General features: G+C 39.2%; 2 protein-coding genes across 4 annotated transcripts in view; both read left to right on the top strand.

Moving 5' to 3' along the window:
• The first annotated feature begins 161 nt into the window (after window positions 1–161).
• On the top strand, window positions 162–5,618 carry tmem44 (transmembrane protein 44). 2 transcript variants are annotated; one of them, XM_084952102.1, is made up of 10 exons: window positions 162–468; window positions 548–674; window positions 761–851; window positions 1,107–1,288; window positions 1,417–1,503; window positions 1,583–1,753; window positions 2,464–2,625; window positions 2,928–2,996; window positions 3,126–3,251; window positions 5,382–5,618. In XM_084952102.1, the coding sequence occupies exons 1-10, from the start codon at window positions 284–286 to the stop codon at window positions 5,574–5,576; spliced, it is 1,395 nt and encodes a 464-aa protein (XP_084808228.1). In that variant the 5' UTR covers window positions 162–283; the 3' UTR covers window positions 5,577–5,618. The 2 variants fall into 2 exon arrangements, with proteins under 2 accessions (XP_084808228.1, XP_084808227.1); XM_084952101.1 differs by having other exon boundaries at window positions 3,123–3,251.
• A 3,289-nt stretch (window positions 5,619–8,907) lies between these two features.
• Window positions 8,908–17,599, top strand: part of atp13a3 (ATPase 13A3) — a 35,756-nt gene continuing 27,064 nt past the window's right edge. For both annotated transcript variants that reach the window (XM_084954260.1, XM_084954259.1), the window contains exons 1-2: window positions 8,908–9,129; window positions 17,033–17,113. The gene's annotated coding sequence lies outside the window, so the exon portion shown is untranslated. The remainder of the gene's footprint in view (window positions 9,130–17,032; window positions 17,114–17,599) is intronic.

Raw genomic sequence — 17,599 nt, 5'->3', positions numbered from 1 at the left:
AGCTACAAATGAACGCGCCTCTTTAAATAAATGGATGATGATTTATTTTTTGGCATCTCTAAACACAGAAAGAGCGTAAAATCCACATTTTCACTTGTGCCTTTGAACGTATTTCCATATATGACGGGTGGCACAGGTAAGCCCCTCCCTGCCGCGTGCGGGCCGTTTGGAGAGCTGCCGCGGTGCTTTTGATGAGCAAGAAGTCAAATGTGCATATTCCACTAGGAGCATGGCTCAGTTTCTGATCGGTTCTGCGGATTGTCGCTGAGCATTTGCACTTAAAATGAAGAAAAGTGCGCACATCGCGGATGGTCAAGTCGGGGAACGATCAGACTATTTCCTGACTAGTTTGGTTGATTTTTGCATGGATTCAGTTAACACCTGTTTGTCCCGTGACGCAGACACACTTTGCGTCCCTGTTGGTCTCACCTTTCTTTCTGCGCTGCTTTTGCTGCTATCATGTCTCCTGTAAGTAGATTATCATTAATCACCCACCGGCCCCATTCATTTAATACATATCTAACATTGACCTGTGGTAACTGTGAAGGTTCGTGTATCAGAGGTGCAAAATTCGGGGAGAAAATCCGGGAGAAACCGCGGTTTTCTTCTACTGCTTCATCGGTAACCTGTGCAGTACAACTGGAGCCATCCTGTCCAGGCAGCTGCATATACAGGTAGCACAGTTCTACGTGTAACCAAGTATTTTCACTTTATTTATGCATTAAAATACCGTAACTCCTTATCGCTGCCCTCTCTGCAGATTTTAATGGGTGCTTTTGCTGCCGCTGTGGATTTTGTGAACTGTATTTTGTGGTGCTTTCCAGTGTTCCTGTGTTGGAATTCGAAAGCAGGTATGATTAAGAAAATTCCATATCTTAATAATGCAAACCTTATCATTCCCAAACAATTTAGCAGTTGTGCATTATTCAAAGTGCAGCAGCAAGGTAGCACAGGTGTTTAAATATTGTCATCCAGCCGACCAAACCCTTTTGGCAAAACAGTAGGTACAATTATCAGAGAGGCGCTACAGATAACCATACAAATGAACAGGGGACCTATTGAAATGCTTTCTAACTGTAACCGTCCTCTCTGGTGTTCTCTCTCAGAAAAAAGGCTGAGGATGATGAAGAGGAGGAGGAGACAGCATCTCCTAGCAGTGTGTGTCTTGATGGTAGTTGCAGGAGGTTTTCTGAAGTCCAGGGTCTCCCATACTTCAGCACTGCAGCCCGTCAAAGGGAGGACGCTGCTACATGTCGTCCTTCAAGTCTCCAGCTGGAGTTCTTCAATGGTGTGGTTACACAAACAGATACATGTGTATGAGTGCTGTCACCTGGGTTGTTTTGTTGTTTTTGATTTGCCATTTTGCAGCTACTCTAAATGTCCTTCTGCTGCATCGTTAAAACCGTCTGTCTGTAGGACAACACTGAAATCGTGGGTTACCTACTGGGGCTGCTGTCTTTTGTCATAGCCTGTACCTCCAGGATCCCCAAACTCTGCAGAGTAGTAAGTGACAAACCATTCACTTAAAATCATGTTACTGTTCTAATAAAGTTCCTAGTGTTATTTGTATTCTTCCTTTTAGTGCAATGGACATAAAGTGACCCACACTGCCATTTTCTCTGGACTGCTGTGCTCACTGGCTGGTGCCCTCTACACTGCAGCCATACTCCTCTGTGACACTCAGTTTAGATTTCTTATGAGAGCGATGCCATGGCTTCTGTCATCAGCAGGCTGTGTGACTCTAGACCTTCTTGTATCCTTACACAGTAAGTGTGACCACGCATCACTCAAACTGTGTAGAGATTCACAACTCGCTTTGCTAGTATGGGGTCGGGCCTCATTTTGCCTTCAGAGCTTTGTGTCATAGATTCGACAAGGTGCTGGAAACATTCCTCAGACGTTTGAGTCCATATTGATGTGATTGCATCACACAGTTACTGCAGAGTTGTCAGCCCTACATCCATGATGTGAAGTTTTTGTTCCACCACATTCCAAAGCTACTGTGCATTCAGAGATCCTCTTCTGCTTGCCTAGACTGTGACAACTGACTGTTATTTGAGTCACTGTTTATTTCTCTGACCATTCTCTGTAAACCAGAATGTTGTGTGGAAAACTCCTGGTAGATCAGCAGTTTCTGAAATACTCAGACCACCCCATCTGGCACCAACCACGCCACATTCAAAGTGACTTAAATCGCCTTCCTTTCCCATCCTGATGCTCAGTCTGAACTTCAGCAGGTCATTTTGACCATGTCTAAATACATGAAGATGCTGCTGTGATTGGTTGATTAGATACTTCCAGTAACAAGTGGCTGAACATGTGTACCTAACAAAATTGATGCTGAGTGTGGATTCTCACTAAAACCGGGGCTACTGTCCATTACATCTAGATTTAGGTGATTTGCTTGAGTCTGTGCCAGTCATGCTGTGGTGTGGTTTGTTGACCTTTAACCTGTCATGTCAGATTGTAATTACTCATTGGTGCAAGAGAGGCTCCAGCAAGAAGGCTATGAGACTTTTTGCAGATACAGAGCGCCTTTTAGGTGGTTCACGGCGCCCTGCAAAGAATAACACTGCCATGAAGAGACAGACAAAAGAGCAAATTCCTTCATCAGCACAAACAAAAGTAAGCTTGTTTTGTTTAATCATACCACTTTTTTGTTATTGTGTGCGCAAGGCTGCATCTCAGATTTCTCAGAGTGAATTTAATAGCTTGTTCTCAATCAGACTTCCATAATAAACATGCTTTTTACTGTAATACTGATAATATTGGACTTTTACTTACTGCTTTCTTGTAGGGATTAAGTTATTTGGAAGTAGCACTATGCAGGCATTGTTCTGCAACAAACACTATTAGCATTGTTCTTCTAATAGTGTTTGTTCACTAAAGCCTTGGTGTGACTATAATAGTATTCTTTTTCTTCAAAGATAAAAAATCTCCAGAAGATGAGAGAGGTGGGCCAATACATGGATGTCAACAGTCAACCTGCGAGAAAAGTAAGCAAAGAATCTGTTGTGACACTACATTTTTACAACAGCAGTTTGTTTGATAGGAACTCTTCACTGCACACCGTTATTCTTCAAATACTAGATGTGCTTTCATTTTTGAAAATGCCCCTCGAGAAGGTGACGTCACCCAGGGGAGACGTGGGAAGCGAGCCTCCCAGCAGGAGGGTTGGGGCGATCAGAGCTGATGGCTTCTGCTCCGCAGACACATCCTGTGACTCCTCGCCGGTCAGCTCGGATCTGGAGGTGAGTTGGACTACTTGGATACAATCACTTAAATTAAGAAATGAATCAAATTTATCACTAAATAAACATTTCTCCCCCTCTGTCTAAAGCTATGATATATTTTCAAAAAGCTGGTAATCTTAATACATCAGATGTCAGTTCTCACTGTGTAAAGGATAGCTATAATATGTAGTTATTCCAAAGTGCCACTAGGTGGTGACAGCATGTTTGTATGCTGGATAATGTGCATGGCTGTTATAAAAATATGAATGAACATAACCGTTTGTGTCACGCCACCTTACATGAACTGCTGTGATGACCTGATTCTGTTAGTATCAGTCTTTTTATGAGTTTAAGTTATTGAGTCAGTTGCACAACAGCAGTGGTGAAGTTCCTAAAGAGGTAATGACTTCATGACTCATTATCATAAGCCACGGGGTCTGGAGTCAGCTTGTGGAAATGGTGAATAAGAATGGCACTGACAAAACTGCCTATGTTTTAGTGCCACTTTAGGATTGAGATCCTTTATTATAAAGGAATGGTATTGACTGTCTGCGTATGAAAATACAGCAGTCAGAAGAATTCATAAGCAGACGTAATAGTGCAACTAGGCTTAGTGCTTTGCACATGTGACTTTGGGGGAAGTAAGTCAGAAGACAGTCCTCAGACGTTCTTATAAGGAGACAATAGTCAGCATGTTCTTATTGGACAGACAAGTTGAAGTCTATGGAGAGATGTGCGTGTGGTTTTCTGAGTGCAAGCTCAGTGTTTTGTATTTTAGTTTTCTGCAGTGTATAGCTGAGCCAGTATCAAATCTTCACTAGTCTTATTTTAGAGAACAGTTCATATTTATATAGTTTTCTCTTTTTTGAAAAACACAGTCTGAGTTTGCAAGAGGATTCAAATTCCAAGTGGTTTTTTTTTTTTCTTTGTCAGGCCTTTATGCTCATAAAAACTCCCTTACTAGAAAGCCAGGCTATGGAGGATGTCATTTAATCAGAAACAAAGGCAAATGGTGCAAGCACAAACAATCGCAGGTTGATACTGTTCACCAAACAGGAAAAAACAAAAGACATGAATACCCTTTTAGCACAGTTGGTTTGTTCGAGAAGTAAAGGCGATTTGGAAAAGTGTAAGTATATGCTGAATGTGACAAAGTATAACTTTGTTTGGCTGTGAACACTCAGTTTAATCTTCACAAAGACAACAGGAGGCAATTTAAAGTTTAGCTGGGCCGTTTCTGTCTGATGCACTTGGAATTTACTGACGCTCTTTACTCGATCTTACAAAGAATGATTCTTTCCAAGATGACTTTGTGTCTAATGTTTAATCCTGATTACAAAGAGTTCCAGAGGAGTTCAGGTCTATCAGTGAATCTTTTACTTTTTATTTGGTTACCTAACTTCCTAACAGCCTTAAAGCAAACCGGGAACTAAAACAAAGATTACAGAGCATTTTTTGAAGTATTTAAATGAGTGGCTTTTCCTACTTTACATGTGATCCTGATAATTGGACAGTCGCCTCAGCCGGCAGCTTGAAACCTCCATTGTGCTGTGTTTCACGCACATTACTGCTGAGTTCTGGTTCTTGGCTGAGCTGAGGCTTAGGGCTACAGTGATGGGTGGAATTGTTTGAGATTTGCCACGTGGTCCAATTGTTCTGCTGTAAAGGATCTTTGATTAAAGACCAACAGTGGGCTGGGTCTGTCTGCCTAGGAAGTGGTGCAAAATGGTTGCCTTGTCTATAGGGGGCCAGTACCCTCTGCTATTTTGGGAGATGTTTATAGTCTGTTGTTTGACTCTTGCTGGCCAGGAATGTCACTGTGTGAACAATACAAGACCTGTGTTGTAGGTGTCGAGTTGACGCTCTCATGGGGCATGATTCAACACGACCACCATTGATGAGCCCCCCTAGAAAACTAAGGAACACTTAGTGTATGGCACACTTCTGAGCTGCCTCCCAATTCATCAATACATACTTTGTTTGTATTTTAAATCAACATTAGGGTGCATTAATATATCATATGTGCCATGTGATTATCGCCAAATGCTTTTATAGCATAGCAGACACATTAGTCTCAGAATATTAGCTGTTTATATGACTTTGCTATAATTCTTTGTACGATTACTTTGACATGTTCTTATTTTCTAGTGGGATTTTGAAGCAGCAAATGCACACTGGAGCAAAGCAACAGCAAAACAACAGGAGGGTGACGAGTTTCCCCTGCAAGAGTGGCCGACAAACCCCGAACCGTTTAACATCTGCGCCCGTTCCCCGTCTGGACTCGCACAGAAAGCTCTATCTGGTACGGAAGAGTGTGGCTCTGTTGTAAGCTTAGCTAAGTGAAGTTCACACATGCTGAGTGCAGTAATTTGTGAATAAAAAAATAAAAGTACAAAAATAAATCTGTCATCTGTCTTGTTTTACAACAAAAATTGCTCTGATTGTTTTTGGTTTAAAGTTATTTCGAGTACCTTTTGTTTCTAACACTGTAGCGAAGCACAAACGTCAAGCTCCTGAAGACGTTCGGCCTTTTAGAAAGGTTTACAGAAAAGACCTTCCCTAATAAAACACTATTACTCCCCTGCTGCCATTCAAGGTTACTGGGTCATATCCTGTATTTTGCTTGTCGACCTGGGTTATCGGGGCTGGACTGGGAAAAGAGCCGGCAGAGCAGATAAGAACCAGACTAGACGCCCGGAGCTTGTCTGTCCTCTCCATCATTCAGCAGACCTCCGTCCATCTGCCTGCTGTGAAGCTTTATAAAATAAAAGTTACTAGAGGCAGTTTTAACTAAAGGGACTTCCTAAGGCCTGATTATGGAACAATTACATTTTTACTCCTCCCTGTTACATTTCCTCAAGTGACAGGTCTCAGACTAATGACTGGGAAACAACTAATGAGATGTAACAAAGCAATTGCTGATATCAGCAGTGGATATTAATGTCCTTAACAACTGGCTCTGTCTGTGGAAATGGCTGGGAAATGTTTATTGAATTTTATTTGATCTAACAGTGTTGATGTTCAGGCCATGTGATTTATCTACTTCGTTGTTTGTTTTTTAATAATAATGAAGGTAATAATATTGTAATAATAATATTGTAAACAACCCTATTGCTCAGCTATACTGATGCTAGTATTCATGATTACACAAGTGCTAAATATGCTAATGCTAAATATACACTCACTGGCTAACTTATTAGGTACACTTTGCTTGTGCTTTTGCTTTAATTCTTTGTGGCATAGATTCAACAAGGTGCTGAAAATATTGATCAGACATTTTGATCCATGTGATGACATCATACAGTTGCTGCACATTTGTCAGCTGTACATCAATGATGAGTCTCCCACTCCACCACATCCCAAAAGTGGATTAACTGTGGAGGCCACTTGAGGACAGCATATTTTATGTCACGTTTTAAGAAACCAGCTTGACAAGATCTGAGCTTTTTGGCATGGTGCCTTATCCAGCTGGAAGCATCCACTAGAAGATTGGTACAGTTGATCACAAAGGGATGGGTATGGTAAGCAACAGTATTCAGGTAGGCTGTGATGTTTAAACAATGCTCAGTTGGTATTAATTGTCCCAAAATGTGCCACACCATTACTCCCAGCCCACCAGCCTGAACCACTGATGTAAGGTACATTTTTCCACTCTTCTATTGCCCATGACAATTCTAGACTCAGTTTCCTCATGCTAGCTGACAGGAGAAGAACCTGGTGTGGTCCTCTGCTTCTGTAGCTCATCTACTTAAAGGTTCAGAGATACCTTGGTTTTAACAAGTGGTTACTTGAGGTAAAGTTGCCTTACTTTCAGCTTGAAACACCCTGGCCACTCTCCTCTTGCTTCTGGCATAAACAAGTCATTTTCATCTGCAGAGCTGGCTATTTTCTCTTTTTCAGACTATTCTCTGTGAACCATAGAGATTGTTGAGGGGGAAAGTGCCCCCACAATCATTCCAGAATTTCTACAAATGCTCAGACCAGTTCATCTTGCAGCAACAACTGTGCCACGTTCGAAGTCACTTAAATTATTTTATCTCCATTCTGTTGCTCAGTTTGAACTCGAGCAGGTTGTCTTGACTGTGTCTACATGCCTACATGCATTGAGTTGCTGCCATGTAATTGGCTGATTAACGAAGAGTTAAGCAGGTGTGCTTAAGAAGATGGTTTATGCATTTATATATCTGCAATAGATTTGTCTTAACTACATTTGAAAAGTGAATGCACAAAAGCTTATCTAATGTTGATGAATATGGAGATATCCCATGTATGTAGCTGTAGAAGTCTTCAGATCAGTCATTACAACCATAGTAACAGATTGACTTTAATTCTATATTGAAAAAAATATGTCCTGAACCTTTCTGTTGGAGACTTGGCAATTAAAACTTTTTACCATCTTAAAAATAGACCCAAAGACAAATTGTCATTTAGGAGTCTGATGCCATTACAAACGCTGAGCTAGCATGGCTTGATCTGGGCCTCCATGTCAGTCCCTTCTGAGGCCAAAAGAAAACAATCCGTGTGTCCCATATATAAAGGTGGAATTTTGTTTGCAAAAGTGATGAAGAGCCTGGATTAGCACATCTGAAGCCGCAGTGGGGAGAGGATCTTTCTGTTTTTCTTGGCCCTTTGTCAGCGACCACTCCACTGCAGAGCATGCAAGGCACTGGATGATTCGATCCTGCAGAACATTTTGTTCACCTTGAAATTTGGCTAGCAAAGGGGGGAGGTGAATTGCACAGGAGTGACACAATAGTTGAAGTGCACAAGTGAGGAATAAATCAGAAACTAAATCTTCACTCATGAATACATGGTTGTTACTGAATAAAGGATTATATAATCGTGGGTTGCTGAATTTCTTTGTAAAAGGAGCAACTGATTTGGCATGTGTTTTACAAATGGGGTATATGAACTTAAGTTGTGTGTTCACTGCTTTTGGCAGCAGAAAGAATTATCTAGTTTTTATGAAGCTTGGCTGAATTAGGGATTAAATATGTCAAGTTTGGATATCTTAATTTCTTTTTATCAGTTCTTTGTAAGCCCCTAAGATTTATGAAGTTGCAAAAAGCAGAAAGCATTCAACATGTACTCAATAAACACAGTGAAATAACTATATTTGTGGCTCTCACCTGGTTTAGTGTGCGTTACTATTCATGACAATATCATGGTGAAGTTTAATGCTAGACTAAAGTGTTAATGCTATCTTATTTTAATAAACAACACTGCCACACTATCATATGCAAAACTAGGGTGGCACTAGGGGTGACACATGCCACCCCACGCCACCCCACAAGGAAAAAGGACGATGAGCAGCTGACAGAGCAGATATTTGATACCCCGAATCTTGGGAAACTCTAAAACTCTTGCTCTATTTAGCAATAAAGCGTTTGATGGCTTTCGTCATCGCTTCTTCTTGAGAAACTCTAAAACATGTTCGTAAATAACCAATAAAAAAATCTGTACTTCCTCCTTACACTGATATTGTGCCTACACTGTGCTGTGTTAGAGGCATCACTGACTCCTTGCTAGCCCAGCATTATTTTATTTATTTATTTATTGCGTTCAAGGCTATAGCATGAGGCAGCGTTCCCTTTGCAGCTGTTATAATATTTTCTCTAAGGGAAAAGTACTGTCGCTTACTTACGTGACGTCACGCGAAAAGATGGACGTCACTTCCTGCAGTCAGACAGCCAGTTCAGGCCAGTTCATCGTTGCTGTAGTACTCGGTCTATCCCATTGAGCTGTCAACACACGGCAAGCCTCCTCTCTGCTGCGACAACATTTTTCTATTCAACTTAGCCCGTTTTCTCCGTCAGCGACGTTTTTCATCAGATAACAGCTACTTTCTTTTCAATATGACTCGAAGGTGATCTTCAGCGTGTCCAGGTGGTTCTGGGTGAGTGTCTTATAATGAAATATCTGTGCGGTTTTGCCTTCATCGCTGTCACCACCATCATCATCATCATCCATGTGTCTTTCTTTATCAAGCGCGGCTAAATGCTAAAAGCGGTATGGTTCTAGCTGATGAGTGTGGAGACGTCAGCCTCATCCTTCCAGCGGCACGGGTGGAGAATCACCACAGTTGCCTCTGAGATACAGTTTTCCTTTTGGCAGCGATTAAATTGGGAAAACAGCTCAACAGTGGAGGATACCTGGACGTTGTTTTTAAGCTAGTCAGGCTAACTATGCAACTTGGCTAATGTTAGCCAGCTAGCAAACATTCACTCATGTCTTCTTATCTGCCCAGACCCACCTAAGTGGATACCTGGGATTGTAGCCAGGATTGTTCCCCCGGAGTAATTTTTCCATTTTTAATACTGATCGGTTTTGCTGGACAGCATCCGGTGATATCCTTTATGATACTGACAGTACGTAGTGACAGAAAATCAAGCATTCACCCTTCAAGTTGTAAACATGTGCATGCCAGTTGCGCAGTTGTGATGAGCTTTTTGATCTGCAGATGGCTTTTTTTCTTACCCAGTTATCATTTCGTTGGCATAAAAAGTAAATCTGAAGACGCTTTAAACTGTTGGGCGTACAGTTTAATCTAACACACCTGCTACACTTCATCCTCGAGTAATTTGTAGGATTGGAAAAGTTAATACACCTGCAATAACTACAGCGTATGAAAACATGCTAATAAAATAACTTTATCTTGCTATCAAACTAATCGTTTGATAGCATTTAATCACAGGTCTTGTGAAAGGCTTCTCGTGGTAGCTGCATTGAGTAATATATATATATAGACTATTCAGAGAAAGCCAAATGTAAGTGAGCTATAATTGATATTTGTCAAAGATCAGGTTGTGAATTTTCCTAAATTATTTTGTTTGAAATGTGCAAATTGTTCACTGGCATCTCCACGCTGTAACATAAAGCTTTTGTGACTGACTCAATCAGTCATGAAGTAGCAGGCCTGTTCACAGTGACAAGTGTCATCTATTTGGATTTAGGGCACATGGTATTTTAGTTGTATCAGAAATCTATGCAAATGTTTCCCCCTTTTTTGTCAGCTTTCACTAAACCCACTCTTTTACTTGTGTGCATGTTGTGGTTAATTTGCAACGCTGGCCTCGGACACTCTTGTGCCCCACATGAAGAGAGGTTTTTAAGTTCTGCCACAAATTCTCAGTGTGATTGCGAAGTGGACTCTGGACTTTCCACATGCCCTCTGGCAAACATTAGCACCAGAGCTTCTTCTTGTGGCTCCTACAGCCGTGCCTTAGCCCTGTTGACCTGAGTACAGGTTTGAGGCCTTATATCTGTGATGCTTTCCATTTTGGATTTTCACTGCCTTTGATTTTGTGTGTGTGCGTGCGTCCACACGCGCCCTTTGCTAATCTGTCATTTTCACTGACATTTTTGCAGATTTGTTTGAAACACTGTTTCATCTTCGTGATGCAGGTGTTGCCAGATAATTGACTTGCCAACTGTTGGGTATATAAATAACCTCGTCTAACTGATAAGATGTGGACTGTTGGCATAAGACTGTCTTAAACTAGTAACCTGTACACTCCAAATGGCAAGTTTTGATGAAGATTTGGATCATGCAGAAACGTGTAAGGGGTTGGTTCTTTCGCTGAATGGACTTAAAGAGCGACAAAGAATATGTTTACATTTGTGATCTGTCAGGGGCATCCTTGCATTTCTGTTCACAAATTCTACCAAAAAAGTTTTTAAACTGTTGTAGAGAAAAGTCTGGCTATGCAAGATTCTATTTCTCTGAGAATCACACCTTAATTATACAAAGATATCATCCTTTTAGCTTGAAAAAATTGTGTCAAAGTAAAAAGAATATAAACCTGTCAAAATGTGTGTTTTTTTTTTTTTTTTTTTTTTTTTTTTTTCATTTGTAATTCATTTAGATCAATTTCAGAAGATTAGTTTTATTGAGTAAAGATTCTTCCAGCACAGTTAGGTGTAAATTGCTTTTTGGATTTCTGTATTGCAGATGTACCAATCCTGTATTTGGATTAGGTAGCACTAACTTGGGACTTTGTAAATACACAATCAACTGTGCAGTAATGAGTGAATTCAAATAAATTAGGTAAATAACAAATTTCATTTAAACATTTTTTTTAAATTTAATTTATGGTCTGGTTGTCATGTTTGTTTGTTTTTTAATGTATAAATTCTTTTAATTGCTAACAAATACTTCAGTCAAGATATTAGTGTTGAAGCTAAACTCATACAGAAGAGTGATTCCCAGCTTTTTAATTTAACACTGGCATTGAAACTGCAATGAAGCTATATTTGGTATTGATAGATACCCAAGGCCAGGGTATCGGTATTGTCAGTGCTGTAGATGGTGTATATTTCAATAATTCAGACTGCAGGCTGCTATTTATATACATATATAAGTGATAGGACTTACATATGACTGGGTCCAAAAAAGGCTTCAGTAGTGGAAGGATGAGAAAGTTGTTTGGATTTACTGAGCCAGCAAAACATGTCCTGTTAAAGTTCCAGTTTCTTTGTGTCTCAGTAGATAATATATTTGTAAATATTTGATGTCTTTTCACTTTAACAGAGCCAGTGTTATCTTCAGTATCACTATAGTTAGTGACAATATGAACGTTGAGTTGAGTGGAGTAATATCCATTCCTATTGGTCCAGTCTGTAAATAAGATAGGTCTGTAGTTATGTCTGTTCATCTGTTTATCTTTTGGGTAAATTTCGTACTTATGAGCACTTAAAACTATTTTTTGTTTTAAACTGGATAAAGAAGAATTGAAGAACTAAGAAGCTAACTTGCCCTTTTACCCATGGACTTGGCTCTTCTCTGTGAGGGAGCTTGAGGTCTTGTCGAGCTGAGCACTTGAAAGCGGTTTAAATTAAGAAGTTTGGTGCCAGTATTCCACTGTCCTTTGAGCCAGTGCCTGTAGGGCTTTTACAGGTGAGCTTGAACACATCAACCTGTGATGGAAGGCCTGCCAGTGTTAATTCAGAGCAGAGATGTGAAATATCCTGACATGGTAAAAGTCCTCTCAGCAGCCCAGCGCTGTTTGATGTGGGAGCCTCGGAGCAGTGTGATAGAGAAACACAGCTTTCTACTGCTGGTATCACAGTTTGCCTTCAGTAAGACCAGAACACTCAAGTTCTCAGCAAAAGTGAGAACGCGGCAAATAGGAACAACTGTAAAATTTAACAGACCAGTGCAAACCTGAGAATAGCAATGTCATGTTGATTAAGACTTTTTAAGGCTTTAGGTAGCAAAGTGAGGTCATAAAAACACCAAAAACATCTTGCCAAACATGTACTGTACGACCTTAGAGCATTGTTTATCAGGTGTTATTAGGCATATATGGCAGAGCTTATTTGCAGATCGTGACTGTTGCTTGCTCTTATCAGCACCCGTCGGGCTCTTTCAGCATAATCAATTGTCACAAGTGATATGAGTGTAATCTAGATACAGTCCTCCTGTTGTGGGAGGAAGTAGAGTAGGTCATCTACTAAGTTATAAGTTGCTCTTTGATGCATCTATTGGAGTATGAATGTGTGTGAATGTTAGATAAAAAGCACTTGTTGACTGAGTTGAGTAAACCATAGATAAAAGTGCTTGTATGAATCGGTGTGAATGGGTAATGAGGGAAGTTATATAAAGCACTTTGATTACTCAGAGTAGAATAGCTCTATAAAAGAACCAGTCCATTTATTCAAGAGGCATCTTCTAAAGATAATTAGATCATTGGTTATATTAAAAGAATATATAAACTTTTTTTTTAACTTTCCATATACCGGGTTAAAATACGTAATGCATGTTAACAGCACAGTTGTACCACTAATCCACCTTGCAGTAGCGGAGCCACGCACTTATATTGACACAGGGGAAGTTTTGGGTTTCCTAAACTGATGTTTCATAATAACAAACAACTGCTGAAGTCGAGCTTTACTACCATTACATGTATGAAATGCTGAATGACACTTGGCTCCTTTGCTGCTGACACACTGTAGGTTTAAAAATGACCTGTAATTCTACCTTTTACTCTGTTAGCTTGTAGCATGTAATCAGAGTACCTACCGAATATACCAGATGCTGGCAGTCCAGCCCTGTGACTTGGCAGACTGTGGCTACTGTTTGGGTTATTTTCCTCACTCGTTTCTCATATGAGGATAGGAAAGTGTAAATAAGCTGTCTTGGTGTTACGACCGTGTTGAAAAAGTTAATACCTAATTGAAATTGTGTACTAGTACACACCTCTGTAAAGTGAAAAGCACAGTTTCAAACAATTTTCCTGTTAATCCAAGATCATGCGGTCAGACTTGAACCTTAGCATACTTTTGATCTTGAGGATTAAAGTTTTTCCCAGGCTTTTCCCTCTAGTATTTTCTTTCCATAGGAAAGGAAACCAAGCTGTCTTTTTCTTTTCTTTTTTGTCTTTCACCGTCTGGAGTCATCCCTTGAAGTCCGTTTTCACCTGACACAGATGACGATGGCACATCATTTCAGCAGCTCTCTTCACAGTTTTGTGTTTGTTTTGTTATATTTGTTTCTGCAGTAAGGTGCAAGAGTATATGATGTAAGGTGATCTCACCTTTAACTACCTTTAAACTAAGCCAGTTTTCCTAGTTTGTCTTGAGACCAGTTTTTCAAGCTCCTCGGCTGGACATTTCTTCGAATAACATGGAGAAGTTGTAACAGTTCCTCTGTGAGTTTTAGGTTCTGTGACTTAGGTAATTCCTAACAGAATTCATGATGTTGAGATAAACAGATACCATCTTTTGCAGGACTTTTTTTCATGTATTTTTTAAAAACAACTTAAGCTGTGTGTTTCTGGTTGATGTCTTGCAGCTGAATGAATTTGACATGGCTCCCTGGTGTGATTGCTGCGATTATAACCATAACTAATGTTTGGATTTCTTCAGATTCCTTACACAGCTATCATTATTAATTCTGTTGTTCATACATGGGGAGACTCCTGATCTTTCTTTAATCGCATTAAAATTGAATATGAGCAGGGCAGGTATGAGATAGAAGAGTTACTGTTAACATTTTGCAACTAGTGATCAGAGTTGGTGTTACTGTGTCGTGGTTAAACTGATGTCTTTATACGTGCCGATGAACACACTGAAATCATTTCAAGATTTGTATTGAATAAATGAAGCATTTAACCACTCAAATCCTTCTTATTTTTGATAAGTTTTAGCTTCAGCACTTCAGACAAATTGGATTCCTGTTCTTAATTGCATGTCAGCACACGTTTGAGAGTCTTATGAGTTTCTTTTTAAAGGTCGGGTTTAAAGATTTGAAGATTGGAATGCTCAACACAGCCTCAGCCTTGCAGTTCTTTCTTATTTTCTGTGTGTGCAAGTTTAGGCTTCATGTGGTTTGTGGTTGTGCGTTATAATCGTTATGCCATTGTGATGCTCCCCCAGATTGACAAAATATATCAGATGACAACTTTATCTATCGTTTTATGTTATACTCTATCGTTTATTTCGTGCTGCAGGAAATGCACTGTTTACTGCAATAGTTTTTCGTTGCTTTAGGTGACAGTTTGCAACAGTCACTGTGGCATCCCAGAGAGACCAGCCAAAACAAGTTGAGGCGCTTGTTCCTAAATTTGGGGCTACCTCTGTAACAAAGTCTGACACAGACTTTGTCAGATGTAAAAAAAAAAACAAAAACAAAAACTGATTAACTATAACCAACAAGTCAACACTTTACATCATTGTTTGTTTTTTTTTTCATATCTGTGTATGTACCTAAACCCAAAGGATGCAGTAGATGCTCTATGTGCATGAATGGAACATACATTTTAGGTAAAACAAGCAAGTTAAAATTGTATTCAGTTATTTATTAAACTTATGTTATGTGGTGGAGAACTTTGAAGGCTGTCTCAGGAACTCCTTTTAGTCTACACAGGAGAGGAAGGGCAGGTAGTTAAAAGATTTTATTTATTTATTTTTTAAAGTGAACCCAGAAGCTACAATGATAAACAACATGACTGGTTCATGATGGGAAACATAGTTTGGCTTTAATACCCAATGAGTAGGAGGGGAAGTGATAAAGAAAGCGCATTGAGTTCAGAGTATGATGGCAACAAAACACTTTTTCCTCCAAATGCTTCCACGAATTATAGACTTATGTCATTAGGTCATGGCTCATTGTTCACTTTTTCCTTTTTGTCTTGTGTGTTGTAGAACAGGACAGAAAGGGAAAGGAGTATATGTCTACTCTCATTATTTATTTGTCTCTTTGCTAAGATAAAAATCTACGAAGTGCCCGAGCATTATGTGCAAGCAGTATTTTTAATTAAATCCCACATGCTAAGTGAATCTTTGACCGCTAATCATTTGTTATTGTTAAAAAAAAGAAAAGAATGGAGAACAAGAACGGTTCTCTGGACGCTTCTTGTATGCCGTGTAAATTTTATGTAAGTGGATGTACTTGCATCAAAGATTTTGATGACATATTTTAGTGTTTTCTAACAATTTTTGTAGTTGATACAGTAACTAAAAAATATTTCACAGAATAAAAATCGAGAAACATTGGTAGCCCACTTTGGTAGAATTTGTTTCCATGCTGGCCATATGTAATGTTCCACTTGCTGACTTTAATGATTGTTTGCATATTAAAGCCATAAACTCCGCAATCAAATACATGCCTACAATATTGTGGTTATATAAGGTACTGGGCTGTGTAAAAGCTGTACAGGATCATAGATGCTTTAGGACTCAAATAGGTGTTCATGATTGAGCCTCTGAGGTTTTATAAATTTATATTAAGTGGATTTTTTTTCATCTTACAGAGTCTTTGCAGGAACTCGGATGATTGCAATGTTTTCTCTTGTTTGGGGAAAAAAAGATCAACAGCTGCTTCATGTTTTATTTTTTTCCCCAAGCAAACATTGCTTATTAATACAATGGCAGATTGATTAGTCTAAGGCCACATTGTTGTCTCTTATTTGATTAGATAAGAGACAACAATGTGGCCTTAGGCTGGGCTCAAGCGATCTATAAATATCTGTGAAGTCATGTTGGTTCCTGGAGGCCTCACACAAGGTCCTCAGTGTTCCAGTGAGAATACTAGTTTCTCCTGTCACTCTCGTATTCAAAGCAGGAGGCATACCTTATCTGCTGAGCAATTGGCTGGTGTAATTCTAAACTTTGGAGTGAAGTGGAAAAAATTTCTTATCATCTTGGCACCTGAAGTACTGAGATTCTGAAGTCCTTGGGAAGATGTAAAACTGGAACCTGTTTCATCCTCAATATTTAGTTTGGAGGCCACAACATGCTTGTATATTCTCAGTAATGAATAAATAACAAAACCAAATGAACAGTTTGTCACACAGTAAATCGTTGAATAATTTCAGGTGTAAAATAGGTCAAAAGCTTTTATTAAGATGGGTACAACATCATAATGAATAACTTAAGTTTGGAAACCCAACAGATCCATCTTATATGAACAGACTTCTTATTCCACAGTGGTGCCAGTTTAGGTTTTGGACTAAACTCACATTTAACCCATTTTTATTTATTTAATTCTTTAGTTACTTAACTTTAAAAAAAAAAGAAGAAGAAGAAGAATTGAAGTGTTGTTGGAAAAGGTGGCAACAGGACCAAATCAAATGATCAACTACAATCAAATTCTGAAGCAATCTTTCTTTATCTTGATGAAGCGACAATTAAGGAGAAGCTCTGAACAGTTTTGGCTATTTGGTAATATTGGTTTGTAAATGTGTATCCTCAGTTAACCTTCAACCTACCTAAGACTCAGAATATTTGGAAATCAATTGTAATGTAGATTGTTTGATGTAATTTTTAATGTTTTTTTTCTCTTGGATCTTTCCATCCAGGGTTCCAGGTTAGTGTGGTTAGAGAGCAAGCTAACTGTGGGGAAGAGGACCGCCTGGGGCATTTTGTCCCTGGCTCTCAAGGTAGGTGCACAGAAACCTTCAAAAAGCATAATTTTGTTAAAAGACTTGTGATATACTCACTCAGTTATGTTGCTGAAATCTGCCGAGGCATGCTTTAATATGAATCAGTTGAACATTCACGTTAAGCAGTAATTTAGTTATGTTCAACTTTTTGTGGTTTTCAATATCTAATTTATCCACACCATCCGAAAAAAAAATCTTCATTTTAATTACCAGACAACCAAAGTGTTAATAATTTCCCCTAGGGATCAATAAAGTATTCTGATTCTGATTAATCCCCAAGGGGTCAATTGCACAGCAAATATGATGACCAGCTGCTGTTTTACTTCATGAATTAAGTAAAAGGAAGGCAACAACGAATACTATATTTTTCTTCTCTCTGTTATGATGCAAAATGTTCTATTGTTACGGCATTTTAGCAAACTTTTAACCATACCCAATTTTCTTATTATGTTGCAATATTTCCATACACCTTATTTATTTACT

Source organism: Perissodus microlepis, chromosome 15 (genome assembly GCF_051167445.1).
Source record: "Perissodus microlepis isolate ML-2025 ecotype Zambia chromosome 15, ASM5116744v1, whole genome shotgun sequence".
Lineage (NCBI taxonomy): Eukaryota > Metazoa > Chordata > Actinopteri > Cichliformes > Cichlidae > Perissodus > Perissodus microlepis.
Note: the sequence above shows the minus strand (reverse complement) of the source record. Positions and strands in the feature narration are given on the sequence as shown.